Source organism: Cibotium barometz, chromosome 14 (genome assembly GCF_041138505.1).
Source record: "Cibotium barometz isolate CiBa-2024 chromosome 14, ASM4113850v1, whole genome shotgun sequence".
In the NCBI taxonomy this organism is placed as follows: Eukaryota; Viridiplantae; Streptophyta; class Polypodiopsida; order Cyatheales; family Cibotiaceae; genus Cibotium; species Cibotium barometz.
Window position 1 is genome coordinate 25,375,219 of NC_141059.1, and position 14,403 is coordinate 25,389,621.

At 43.8% G+C, this 14,403-nt stretch overlaps 1 protein-coding gene across 9 annotated transcripts in view; it reads left to right on the top strand.

Moving 5' to 3' along the window:
* The window catches only part of LOC147631850 (uncharacterized), a 231,822-nt gene that overhangs the window by 13,829 nt on the left and 203,590 nt on the right, over positions 1 to 14,403 (top strand). For 7 of the 9 annotated variants that reach the window (XR_015267360.1, XR_015267361.1, XM_086808399.1 and 4 more), the window contains exon 4: positions 7,547 to 7,658. The exons of 1 other annotated variant lie outside the window; for it this stretch is intronic. Coding sequence is in view for 5 of the 8 variants with exons in the window: in XM_086808399.1 (XP_086664525.1) it covers positions 7,547 to 7,658 (112 nt within the window). In the remaining 3 variants the exon portion in view is untranslated. Of the gene's footprint in view, positions 1 to 7,546; positions 7,698 to 14,403 lie in introns of those variants that run through there. One more of the 9 variants, XM_086808405.1, reaches the window with a different exon arrangement.

A 14,403-nucleotide genomic window follows, 5' to 3' on the forward strand; every position in this document is an offset into this window, starting at 1 on the left:
GCCCTATGAGAAGAAATTAATGCATGGAGAATTTCAATTTACCCTATCTCATACTTAGCCCTCCCACCATAGCTAGAGGCATTTATACCTCTAGCCCAATGGTTGGCTGAAAAGTGCGGTGAGAGAGGAGGCAAAATCTCCTTGATCTTTGTTATGGACTTCCTACTTTTCTTTAAGATTGATGAAGTGAGTAGATGGCTCATTCTCCTCTACCATTTGCTCTATCCTCTGAAAATAGAGTTTTAGCCGCTAGCCATTGACCCTAGTTTTGTGCATCTGTCTTGAGAGATCTTGTAGCTAGTAGCTGCCATTATGAAATCTATTCTTGATGATAAAGGGGCCCTCCCATCTCTGTTGAAACTTTGCATCATGTATATTGTCCAATCTACTATCATACCTAATGACCAACATGCCCTCCTTCAACCCCTTGTCCTGGAGTTTCTGGTTAAGTTTGTTCCTCTTCCTGTTGGCTTGTGCTATGTAGTAATCCATGGCTTGCTCTCTATCCAACTCTAGCCTTTGGAGGTCTAGAAGCCTCTGGTTCAATCTGTCATTGGACGCTATCCTGCTATCCACCATCAATCTCAAGCTGGCTAGTTCTACCTTGATGGGTAGAGGCTTCTTGTCCATAGACCAGGTGAAAGGGGGTGAATTGGGTGGAGGCTTTAAAAGATGTCCTGTAGGCCCATAAAACTGCAGTTAAGTGCTTGTCTCAATCTTTTGGCCGGTTAGCCACTTGCTTTGTGATGATCTTACATATCGTTCCATTGATCTTCTCCACCAAGCCATTACATTGTGGATAGTATGGGCTAGAGTGCCTATGGTTGATGTTTAATCTTCTAAGTAAATCCTGTAATTCATTCACATCCTATATCATTCATTCACAACCCGATTCACATGCTAACACATTCATTCACATCCCATATCATTCATTCACATCCTTTATCATTCATATCTATCCAATTTACATCACATCTCATCGCCTCTATTCTCGTTCAAATCCATCACATTTACATCCACATATATTCTTTCACATACATCCACATCCATACTTATCACATACACATCCACATCTATCCTTTCACATACATCCACATCCATCCTTTCACATACATACATCCACATCCATTCTTTCACATACATCCACTTCCATTCTTCACATACATCCACATCCATCCTTTCACATACATCCACATCCATCCCATATCATTCATTTACATCCTGATTCACATGACATCTCATCACATCTATTCACATCACATCCATCTATCCATTCATTCACATTTTATCTGATTCACATCACATCTATCCATCCATACATGCCTGTGGGAGATTTGGTCTACGAGGAATACTCTGGTCTTTGTTAATGATGGCATGCAAAGTGTAGATCCTAAGAAGGTTATTTGTTTAGAGAAAGCTAAAATTGCTAGTCTAGTGAGTGTAAACAGACCGGAGTCAGATACAATGAAACTACTCACTAAGAGGATATTGGATTGAGCAGTTTCTGTGGGTAGTTCTTCTCTTGATTGTTTGAGAAGACTAACCCACAGTTTATATGTACTCTTTTCATATTATTAATATAAATACATCTTCACTAAAAATAAAATAAAATTATAAACTACTTGGGCAAGAGATAAGACCTGAACTTTCTTATTGCAAACATGAGGGCTGAAACCATTTGTTTTACTTCTTTGTAGCCCTTCTCTGCTTGTGTCATAATCCTGCTAGAAAAATAGATTGGCCTCATGTAGGAACTCTTTGGGTCCTTCTGCATCAAGACTGCCCCAATAGCCTCGGTCCCCACACTTGGAGAAACATAGAACACTTCATTCTATACTGGTGGCATTAGGGTTGGCAATGAACTAAGAACCTTCTTTATTTCTTGAAACTGAATTTCACACTCCTCATCCCAAGTGAAGGTGTCTTTATGTGCTAACTTCTGCAATGGTGAAACAATTTGTGAGAGAAGATGGATGAATCGAGACATGTACCTGGTTTTCTAAATGAATGTGACCAGCTCCCTTGCATTTTTAGGTGAAGGTAGAGCTAAAAGATCTTCAATCTTGGCTGAATCCGCTTCAATTCCTCTTGTTGAGATGATGTGTCCCAAAAGCTTTACTTCACTTTGAGCTATGTGGCACTTGTCAGGATTCAATTGTCCACCCAATTGATACAACTTTTGTAAGCCTTCTTCGACTCTTTGGAAATGCAATTCCCTGCTACTATATATGCAGAAATCATCCATGTAGACTCTAATAGAGGTCCCAAAGAAGGGCTGAAAAACATAATTCATGAATCTCTGGAAGGTGGGAGGTGCATTTGTGAGACCAAAAGGCATTACTTTGTAAGCAAAGCATCCCCATGGAGTGGTGACGGTGGTTTTGCGTTGATCCTCCTCTGCTATCCTGATTTGGAAGTAGCCAGAGTAACCATCACATACTGTGTACCTTTCATGGCCTTCTACTTCATTCAAGATTTCATCTTGGAATGGGAGGGGGAAGTGGTCCCTCTTTGTGGCAGCATTTAAGGGCTTGTAATCTACACAGATTCTCCATGTTCCATTCTTCTTAGGGGTAACAACTACAGGGGAGACCCAATCTGAGTTTTCCAGTGGCTAAATAGAACCTGCTTTCAAGAGCCTCTTTACCTCCATTAGTAAAGCCTCTCTCTGGACCACTCCTAACCTTCTTAATTTTTGAGTCACAGGCTTAGCACCAGGCTTTAGTTCTATATGATGTTTTATGATTTCCACTCCTTTTACTTGGGTGTAGTCGGTGATGAAGAGGTTGGTGTACTTCTTTAGCATGGTGATGTAAGCTGCTTCCTCCTCTGGTGTCAAATCCTTTGCTAGCATCTTCTTTATTTACTTGTCTTCAACCTGTAGGGAATCACCATCCTTTTCTTGGTCTCCCTTTGTTGTGGTGGCCTCCTTTCCTTGAAAGATGAGTCCCATCACCTCCATAGAGGAATCCTCCTCACTGGTACTTGATCTGGACTCTATTTCTGAGTAATCATATGAGATTTCTTCATCCAAGCTAGTTTCATACCTTAGGTCCACTTTTTTTCCTTTTTTTATATCATAGGTGATATTCTTCCTATTGGCACCATTCTCTCCTCTGGCTTGAGAACTAGTAGACGTGTCCCCCATTTTTGGTCTGCCCCAACAGCTATGAGCCAAGGCCTACTTAAAATAATGGGATAGTCCTCCCCCTTTGATGGGATCACATACATGTCTACCTCTACCTCAACACCACAAACAATTACCTTTACACCCTTGATGACTCCTAGGCACTTGATGCATACATTATTGGCTAGTTTAGCTTTATAGGGAGATGGAGCATTGACTTCAAACCCTAATCTATGCATGATTTTCTCTGTCATGACACACATTTGGGCACCCCCATCCACATACACCTTAGGAATCTTATATCCCTTAATCCAAGCATCCACTAGAGGAACAACATCTTCATCAGGATTAGCTTTAATGAACTTGAGTAATTTTGTCTGTTTTCTTCTAGTGCTAACTATCTTTGACCATTGCCTTCTCAGATTAGGTTTTTCCCTTATATGTTTGTACAAATTCCATGGCCTTTGGCCTGCCCAAAAGGGTGACCAATGACCTTCTAGTTCCTATCTAGGAATTATTTCCATATGGGAGAGACGAATAACAAATGAGCACAAGCTCTGCCTTTTATAGGCTCTTGGAGTGCTAAATCAATTGGCCGATTGCTGGTCAGCCAGTTCCATAAACATGCATTAATACACACGCTGCCGACTGGAGGTATATGTGACTAATGACCTTCTAATTCCTATCCAAGACCTATCTCCATATGGGAAAGAGATGAATAACAATGAGCACAAGATCTGCCTTCTATAGGCTCTTGGAGTACTAAATCAACTGGCCGATTTTGCTGGTTGGCCAATTCCATGGACATGCGTTAATATACATGCTGCCGATTGGAGGTATAAGACCTCCCAAACCTCTCCGATAGGGTCCTGGTCCACACATAGGCCTCCTCATGCCTGTGACAACTGCTATTGCTCTAATTCTGATGTCTTATCTGCTGCAAATCAAGGATCAACCATGTCCATGAGCATGCACATGACATCCCCTCGTGCTAAACTTGATGACGGGATTCCAACCTTGACCTTGGACAATTATGTTATCATCCTTTGTCTCCACATATGGTCTCCCATACATGTTATCCTTCCCGTGGGCCATCCTGTGGCAACCTTTTCACTAAAAACCTTGCCTTCTCTATGATTCCACTCGAAATCTGGTGTAGAGATTTGTGCATTTGTTCCACTTTGTCCCCTTGCCATCTCGCCCTGTCCCTGAACACAAACATTAATCTTTCTTCTTGAAATTGATCCTAGCACCCTTGGCTCCACCCCTTGGATGATCATCATCCATTGGAGTTCTCCATAAAAGCCTTCCTTGGCAGCCCCAACTGTTTACTGACTCTCATGAAACCCTCCCCTTGGGTTTGCTTGACAGCAACCAGCTTCTGGGGGTCTTGACACATGCTGAGTTACTCTTCTTGGACGTGTGCACTTCTTCTAGGACACCAACAGCACTTAGCATAGCTGAGCCTGATGCTTTGATAACACTATCACATGCGGAAGCTTAGATAGTCTTCTTTCAGCCCTAAGCCCTGCATAGGAAGTTGGAACTCTTGATGCAAGAACAATCAACACAGATAGAGAGAGGTGGCTGTGTATTCAGTATATTGATATGATACAAAGATGTGTATATGTCTGTACAAATTCCATGGCCTTTGGCCTGCCCAAAAGAGTGACTAGTGACGACCTGATTACTATCTAGGGCTTACCTCCATATGAGAGAGAGATGAATAACAATGAGCACGAGCTTTGCCTTTTATAGGCTCTTGGAGTACTAAATCAATTGGCCGACTGTTGGTCAGCCAGTTCCATGGACATGCATTAATACACATGCTGCTGACTGGAGGTATATGACCTCTCAAACCTGTCCGACAGGGTCTTGGTCCACACATAGGCCTCCTCATGCTTGTGACAGTTGCTATTGCTCAAATCCTGATGTTTTGTGCTGCAAATCAGGGATTAGTTTTGGATCAGCCATGTCCATGAGCATGCACATGACATCATAATATCTTAGGATGGGACAGATTTGCAAAAGCAAATCTCCCTAGGGAGCTCCTATGCTTTTGAAGCAAGAAGGACAGGAGTTGGTGGATGTGCATTAATTATACAAAGTTGAATAAAATTACAATAAAGAATAGGTATCCCCTTCCCTGAGCATATGATTTGATAGATAGAGTCAGTTCCTCGGACTATGAGGCAACTTCGGGCGTTTTTGAGATTCACGGTCTTTCTTAAAAAGTCGTGAGGGATTATTCATATCTGATTGTTCCTTTAATGAACCTCCTCAAAGGATAGGGACGAAAGTCCAATAGTCCTATTACCTGGAATGAGAGACTTGAAGAGGCTTTTCGTACTCTCAAGCTTAAGGTGAAGGACTCACCTGTTTTGACCTTACCGGATCATTGCAAACCATTCGTGGTTGAGACTAGTGTTGGTGATTATTCGATAGGGGATGCCTTGTTCCACGAGGGCCGACTTGTGGTATTTGAGAGTAGGAAACTTGATGATAATACTCAGGTGAGGTTAGAAGGCATACTCGAGAGAAAGGGTTATATGCGGTGATTCACACATCAAAAATCTGGAGCATTATTTATATGGATCCAAATTTGTTGTTTTGAGTGACCATGAATTGATCAAGTACATCTATGATAGACATGAGTTGAGGGGGAGGAAGACGCGATGAGCAGAACTTATGCATGACTTTGATATGGAAACAAAGTATAGGAAGGGTAGTTTAAAGTGGATTGGAGATGCTTTGAGTAGGATTGGGGAGGTGAATCTTTTGAGTTTTAGTGAGATTCGTACCGACTTATATGATTCCTCGAGAGGTCTATGTTAGACCAATGGGCATTTTAGCTCGTATTGGTAGCAGGCCCAGATGGGGAGCCCCATAGTTTCAGACCAGGACTCAGGGGTTATACCACATGCTAGGGTGGTTTGTTAGCCGGTACTTGATTCGAAACAATTTGTTGTTCCGAGATGATAGAGTTTGCATGCCAGATAGTGCTGAGATTAGGAGGAGGATCCTATTTGAATGTTGTGAGCTCCTATGGCAGGTTATCCGGGGTACAACGAACTTATGATTTGGTAGAATGGATGTTTTAGTGGCCTAAAATGAAGGTGGATGTCTAGGACTATGTGGTGAAATGTCAGCAGTGCGAGGTGAACAAGGTTGAAGGTCTTAGGCCTAGAGAGTTGTTACATCCATTGGAGACTCATTTTAATTAATGGGAAAGTATTTCCATGGATTGTTACCGGATTGCCATGGACCAAGAAAGAGCATGATGCTATCTAGGTGGTGGTAGACATGTTGATGGAGATGACAAGATTTTTATCCACAAGGACGAATGTGAAAGTAGCTGAATTGGTGCAACAATTTGTTGAATAGCTTTTAAAATTGTATGGTTTGCCTTGTAACATATTGAATGACTGGGACTCCAAGTTTTTTGGACACTTCTAGAGCAGTTAGTTTTCCAGAATTAGAGACTATGCTGAGTATGAGTTTCTCTTATCATTCTCAATCTCATGGACAAACAGAGAGAGTGAATCACGTTTTGGAGGATATGCTTCATGCATACATCTCCAGGGTGACCATTTGATTGGGAGAGGTACATCCCTATGGTTGAGTTTGCCTACAATAGTGCTAAGCATTTGACTACTGGTTAAGAGTCAATTTATGTTGATGTATTGATAGAGGCATCATTCATCAAGGGAGTTATCGGACGGAGTGCTAGTATATTTGAGAGTACTCAAGATTTTTGAGACGTTACGGATAGGAAAGTTTGGGAAGTTAACATCCAGATTCTGAAAAAGATTGATAAGGTGGCCCATAAGATAGAATTGCCTTGCCAATGAGTTGATAGCTCAAGTGGTAGAGATGTTTGACTAGGACCAAGAGGTCATGGGTTCAAAATCCCACATGATGCTTCCTCAACGGCATTGCCTATGAGTGGATAAAAAAGCGGAGGACTTGTCCTTTGTTCCACATAAGCCGGAGCTCATTATTGACTTTATGGAGAGGCATCTTAGAAATAAGGTGATCCCTGAATAAAAAATTAAGTGGAAAGCTTGCCTGCGCCCTTGTATGTTGTTTGCACTAATCTTGTGCTTAGCCTGTGATTTAGGTGATTCCAAGGAGGTTATTACATAAGGTATTTGGGGCCTTTGGATTACATGGAAGATCATCGATGTAGTTTTTTGTTTAGAGCTACGTGAGTTGGAGGATTCACAATGCTTTTCATGGGAGTCTCCTTAGAAAGTGGGAGGGACTTGAGCCACACAAATCTGTTGATAAAGACCCATAGAGGTGGAAAAGATCCTGAAGCTTAGATTCACGACACTATTTGCTGTTTTTATGGATAACAACAATTATGCATGTGTTTCAATGCTTGATTTCTAATGTTGGGACTTGTAACTTTTGCAGGTCAAAAAATGCTGCAAAGTGGTGTGCATCATTCAAATTGTTCAATATCAGATGCAGAAAGTAAAGAAATAGATATGGCAGCTGTCTTCTTAGCTGGTTCAAACTTGGATGGGTATTGCTAAATATTTGAACTTCAGAGTTGTTAAGTAACGTAAGCCTTTCCACGAGCTATATTCCATGTGTGGGAACAAGGTTTCCCAGTGACGTATTTGAAAAAAGAGTGTGATATCACCTGAGTTCACAAGAGATGGTTTTCTCATTGGGTTTACTTAAAATCTTTACAATTGCAGAAGGTGTATTGTTGGTGCCAAAGTGCTTAGCTCAGGACCCACCCTACCCAAGAACATGGAAGGTATGTGCTGGAGTCACCCACTCTAACATGGATGTGTGCCTCCACAACCACACTTTCTGGTGCCACTTCCCCCTATAAGGTGAATGCTCATGAGGTTAGAACCCTGACACCTTCTGTAGGCAGGCATCTTACAGAGCTTTGCAGCCCTGGGACTATTGGGACTCGTTGGTGGGTCGCACCCTCTGCCCCCTTGGCTCCTAAAACAAACTTACACACACATGCTTTGATGTCTGGGATCAAAGTCCAATCTTTCAATCCATCACTCCATTTCACACACATATAGAGAGTGGTGGAAGAGGGAGTTTACCATGAGATAAGAGGTAGAGAGGGATACCACACATGAGAAAGACACCCAAGATGTGATCCAGTCTGAGGGGGGCGGTGGATGAACAACTCAGAGGGCGCCACAGGTAGCGCTCATTACTCCTGGCATCAGCACCAACTCTCAACATTGTAGTCCCAACAAAGCTCTCGCCTGAAGCTCCTATGGCACCTTGGGTCTTATTTTGTGGTATGTGTGGGCGGACAGGACGGTGAGACGGTTGCTCTCTACCTGTAACCTGTAGTGGTGCTCCCGAGCCAAGTCAGCACATTCAGGCAGCTGCATATTATTTCACAGAAAGGTGTCTTTGGCCCTTGTAAAACTTGCATTAGAGCTGTTGAGAAGAGAGTGGTGGGTATGTGAGGGTGGTAAAATGTACATTTTTTTTACATATAATATAAAACACCATTTCACGAAAAAAAAATGAAATGAAATGATATATTAACGTCCTCAAAAGGCCAAAATGACCTATGAGACCAAAAAGGTTACAACAATTGGTGGATCTGATACAATGTCTGTGTAAGAAAAGCTAAAACAACTAAAGAACTAACTGAAACTGAAACAACAACTATGAGGAAAAGTAAGGTACTAGGAGCTCCTAATGGATAGCATATGGGAAGGAAAACTCCAGCAACAAAGGTAAGCTCATATACATCACTATCCAAAGATGTCTCTCATCAGTCGATGGCGGATATCCTCAATGTCCTCCATGGTGAGTACTCTGACTGGACGTCTCCCATGCCATGCTAGTATGGTCCATAGAGAGAGAGAGAGAAAGAAGAAAGAAAGAAAGAAAGATATATTAACGTCTACGAGAGGCCAAAGTCGGCCTATGAGACAAAAAATAATACAACTGTGTTCTTCCGGTCATCGGAAGAAAAGAAAAAGTGTGCATGTGTCTGGATACAACTGTGAATCATCATGGATCGGTGGAGCCCATATACAAACAATATAAGGGGGGGTGGGGATGTGGATGGAGTGCTAAGGCAAGATGCATCTCTATATGCTGAAGGGGTAGTACAAGCATGCTATTTAGATCTATGGCTAACTCCATCCAGTGCCATAAGAGGGATATAAGATATCATACATCGCCGATGCTGAGGCTGTGAATGGCGTGAACATGTACCCTGAGTCTGAATGAAAGCGAGCTAGCCTCTCCTGTGTCTCCATCTGGTGTCTCATTCGGATAGCTGCTATCTCTCGGTGACGGAGTCGGGGTGCTCTATGTCTAGTTTGTCTAGGTCTCCTCCTGGCTCTCAATTCCTCTGCTCTCTTTGCGGTCACCCCACGTGGTACATCAGCTGGCACTGGCATAGTTCTCTGGAAGAAATCTGTGAGCTGGGACTGTCTCCCACCCCTAGTGGGAGCGGGTGTCTGGAGGAGTCTCTCTCGAGAACTATGAAGCTCTAGTAGTAGTCTGCCAAGCTGTCGCTGGTCCGAGGCCTCCATCAACTGATGTAGTGAAGAGTGCTCCTCAAACAATCCTGCATATCTATCTCTGACCCCCTGGTGGGCTCTACATCTACATACAAAGTTATGTCCAAAGTGATCCATGCTCGAGAAGCAGATTGTATGTCGGAGATGTGATGAATGTAATCATCTCCAAGACCGAGCAAGATGATAGCATAGGCTTTGTCATTCTTGGCAGTGGGAGCATAAGTGATAACTTGCTCAATGTCGGAATAGTCGGGAGCAGCATGGTGAACAACGTCCCAAAGACTTTCTTTCATAAGATGGCACTTGATTTTGATTTGCCAAGTATGAAAGTTGGACCCATTGAATTTGTCGATAGACATGAGAGAGGCCATGTGGGAAGGTCTTACCTCTTGCTAAAATGCAAGATTGCAGAAATGAATGAAAGAAGAGATCCAAACTGTTTTTAGAAGCCGGCTCTCTCACCACTTGTCAAGGCCATAGCATGTGACAGCCCATCGAAGCATGAGGAACTAGCAGTTTGCAGATATGAGGATAAGAAAAGGATTGACCAGCAAACTGAAGGAGACAATGCACAGTACCTTGTAGACTCTTCAATAGGAAGCGATGGCAGAACTGAATGCAGCAAATAGCTCGTTAACAGGAGGAAAGTCGATGTGCAGCTGCTTCTAGATGATGCGCACCCTTGAGTCGATGAAGAAGGCAGCCAAAGGAGAGCAGCAACAGTACAACGGGCAGCAGCAGCTCCAAGAAAGAGAACAATAGCAGCTCCAAGAAAGAGAACAATAGCAGCTCCACAAAAACGAGCTGTATGAGCCTGAACAGGGCGGACAGCAAGAAAGTGGGCGGACAGAAAGTTCAGGCCGGCGGGTTGCTTACTGATATGACGAGCTGCATATGCAATACTAGAGGACAGGAGCGAACATATAGAAACGGTGAGATGCAAAAAAAAAAGGCGTGAGGTAGCTCCCAAAAATGTGGCAACAGATAGTTGTTGGGCTGCTACAGCAGCAGGTCGATTACCAAGAGCAGGGGCAGCACCCAGCTAAGCGGCGGCCTGTTCTGAACCAAGTGACTGCAGCAAGAGAGAGAAGAGGGGCAGTCGCTCACAGGAAACAGGAGCAAAGATGAGGGGAGCCAGGATAAACCTGCTCTGATACCATGTTATGAAAAATGGGGTAGAGACAAAGCTGAAACTGAAACTGAAATGAAAGCAAGACTAGAAAAAGACACAAAGCGTAGACATACCTTGAGATGAGTGTAGACAAGACACAAGATTGATTACTTTCATTGATGTGACACCCATAATATATAGGTGAGAAGTACAAGATAGAGTAGACTGACTTATGGGACAATTATAGAGGTGCCACATGGCACATACTCAAGACTTAAGACAGTGTGCACTTATTTTCAACACCTTACAGACACAACACCTTCATACGGATAAATACCCATCTCCATCTGCTTCAAAACCTTGCCTTCCTTTTCCCTAGCAACCCTAACTGCATCATCAAATGACTTGGGATTCTTCAACTCAACCCTAACCTTCAAATGGGGTAGCAAACCATCAATAAACAAGCTCTTCTTCAAAAACATAGGAGGAACTTCTTGCTTTAATGTCATACACCACTTACCCCACAAACATGTAAATACCTGCACAAAATCATCCAGTGATTGCCCATGAACCTGCTTCAAGATGCTCAACTCCTGCCAGAGCACACTAGAATCCTCCACTTGCTGAAAACGCTCCAAAAGACCTTCTTTCAACCTGTCTAAGGTCAAAACACCATGTAGCTCACCTGCCGCATCCTGTGCTTCAAAATCTTTAAGCCAGCTTCGGGCATCTCCCTTCAAGAAAATCTTTATCAGCTTCAGAACCTGCTCTTCATCCGTAACATGATTGCTAATGCATGCCAACTCCATCTGCTCCAAAAAGTCACACACATCTTCATCCTTCCTGCCATGAAATTCAGGATAAGACCACATCCTGAAAACCTGTAACAATCCCAGAGCTCTCCTCAGTGGGACATACGCCCTTCTAGGCAAAGAACAACGCTAGAGCTATCCTCAGTGGGGGCACCAGAAGGATGTGAGGTGAAAAAAAGAAGAAAAGACCATGCCTCTATAGCCCTTCCACCTCCCAAACTTGGAATAACAACACACGAACGGAGGCACCACCAGCCACCAGCTGGAAACTTCTCACACGGTTCACCACCCAACCCATGCCAGACAGACAGCACAAAAACAGGGGCACCATAGACAAAGCAAACACCCAGCAATATATTTCTAGAAAACACTTCATACAAGCTTCTCCCGACACAGAAGCCTTACTCACACAACCATAAACAAAACACTCTGACCTGTCACTGCCGAGGATACACCACATCCCCAATCACCACGAACCACTCGCCTGCCTGCTGTACCAACCACACCAGAATGAACCCGGCCACTCTCTCTTCAGAGGGCGCCCCACTAGCTAACCCTCAACTCTCTGCAGCCCATCACTTCTGCATGTGTCACCAGCAGCAGCTACCCAAACACCTCTCTCTCACTCTCTCTCTGTGCTGATCCTCTGCCAGCCACTTCCTCTCTTCCTCTTGCAGCTTATTTGCAGTGCTACCGGCCCACCACCAAGCAGCAACACCTGTCTTTCTCTCTGCTTCACTCGGCATCCGGCTCTGTTGTCCACCGTCTGCTTCACCCACGCGGCCCACACCAGCCCTCGTAGATCACCTGTCCACAGCCACACGCTGTCCACCTGTCTTCAGCGTCCACTCTGACTGACCGAACCAAGGCCACACCACCTCAGTCCGTCCACGCTCCAGGGCGCTGCTCTTCACAAGGGAGAGGCCCCACAACCAGTTGCAGCCCGTCAGCCCAACTACCAGCTGCGCTCACGGCTACCACCAGTTGTCCACAACCCTCTGTGCTTCCACTTCCCTTGCAGCTGCTCCTACGCCACACACAAAAAACTGCCACCTTCCCTACAGGCGGTCCACACTCCAGCTTTCGTTCTGTCCCCGCCGTATCTACACAACGGCCTTCAACTCCCAGTCTCTACACGATGGCCACTAGCATGCAACTCTCTGCGCTGTCAACCACACCCACTCTTCTCTCTCCTGTACTTGTGGCTACACACGCCCCAGCGCATGCAGCTCTTGCTTCCCTTGGCTCTGTCCTGCGGCTACGCCAGAGAGCCCCTCGACCACCCTCTGCTCTGCCACTTCTCTGCTCTCCTCAGCTGCGCTCCACTGGTCCCCCAGTCGTCACAAGGCGGCCCACAGAAGGCGTCGCTCACAGCCCGTCCTCTCACACCTACCTGCTTCTCTTGTTACGCGGTCAGCCCGCTTGCCACTGCTTCCACTCGCTAAAACCTTTCGCTGTCAGTCCGTCAACGAGGCTCCAGCTCCTTTCTTTGGCGCCTTCTGCGCTACCCACTGCACCAACCAGCCCACGGGCCTTCTCCTCTCGCACCTGCAGCAGCCAGGCCACCAACTTCAAGGCAGCCTCCCTGTGGTCTCTCTCTTCAACTGCGCTAGAGAGCCCCCAACAAAACAAGGCGACGTTTTTTCTTTTTTCTGCAGCCCGCGCCGACTCTCCACTCTCCAACCCTTTCGCCAACCTTCTGGAGAGTATGCGCTGGCGGCCATTCAAAACTCCATGTGGTTTTCAATATTGCAGGCCACTTGTATCATATTTATTATTTTTTGTAAGGCCTAATGGATGGCCACCCTCACCTTTTCACACCAATACTTTAAGCTACATCCCTTTCACCTTTAATTGCTCATCCTTCCATACCTCTTCAATTGCAATCTTTAATTGCCCAGTTATATATTGGACGCGCACACAATTCCAGCCATCGAACAGCTGATAGCACCTGCAGTTGTCCTTACTCCGGACAGGCTTGTAACAAACCTAAAACAAATCCGTCCACCCTGTACACCTGGCAACGCCCTCAAAAACCAAGCTCTTCACAACTGCCACGCATCCATATGTACACGAGCCCAAAAGATCTTTCAGAAAAACGCCTGACAGGGGCCTCTACCGTGAACAAAGAATCAAGCAATTTGTAAGGTAAGTGGTGAATTTTGATCTTTTCTATAATTTCTCAATGTTTCTCTCTTCTCAACCCCTCTCAAGCTTGAGAAGCTTAATTGGAATGGTTTTTGAATGCTATTGAAGTTAATTGATGAATGGTAGTGAAGAGTTACATAATTTGATGAATGCTATTGAAGTTAATTGATTAATGATAGTTAAGAGTTACATAAATTTCTATTTATATTTAATTCAAATGGTTTTTATGTAATTTCTCTCTCTCACTCAAGAAATGGTTATACTCATCATCCATTCTCAATCCAAATGAAGCTTTTCATAAAGTTTTTTCTTAATCCAAGATTAATCTATACTTGAGGTCAAATTAATGCCTTTTTTCTATGCTTTTAGTTTATGTATATTGATGATTCAATCCATTATAGATTAATGATCCAATTAGAGATCATTCTAATTATTTCCTTAATGATAAGCTTTATTCCTTAGAAAAATTGAGATTTATCAGTCATAACAGCGGAGCTATAGCAAATTTTTTATAAAAATTACGCATAAAATAATTTCATTCAAAGCATAAAAAGAGGACTTCCTACTATATTCTAGGAATTATTGTCCTAGATTAATTGAAAGATATTCATTGTAAGCCTAGAGAAATTGATTTTTATATTATGCATAATTGATTTTCATGCATAGAAGTATGCA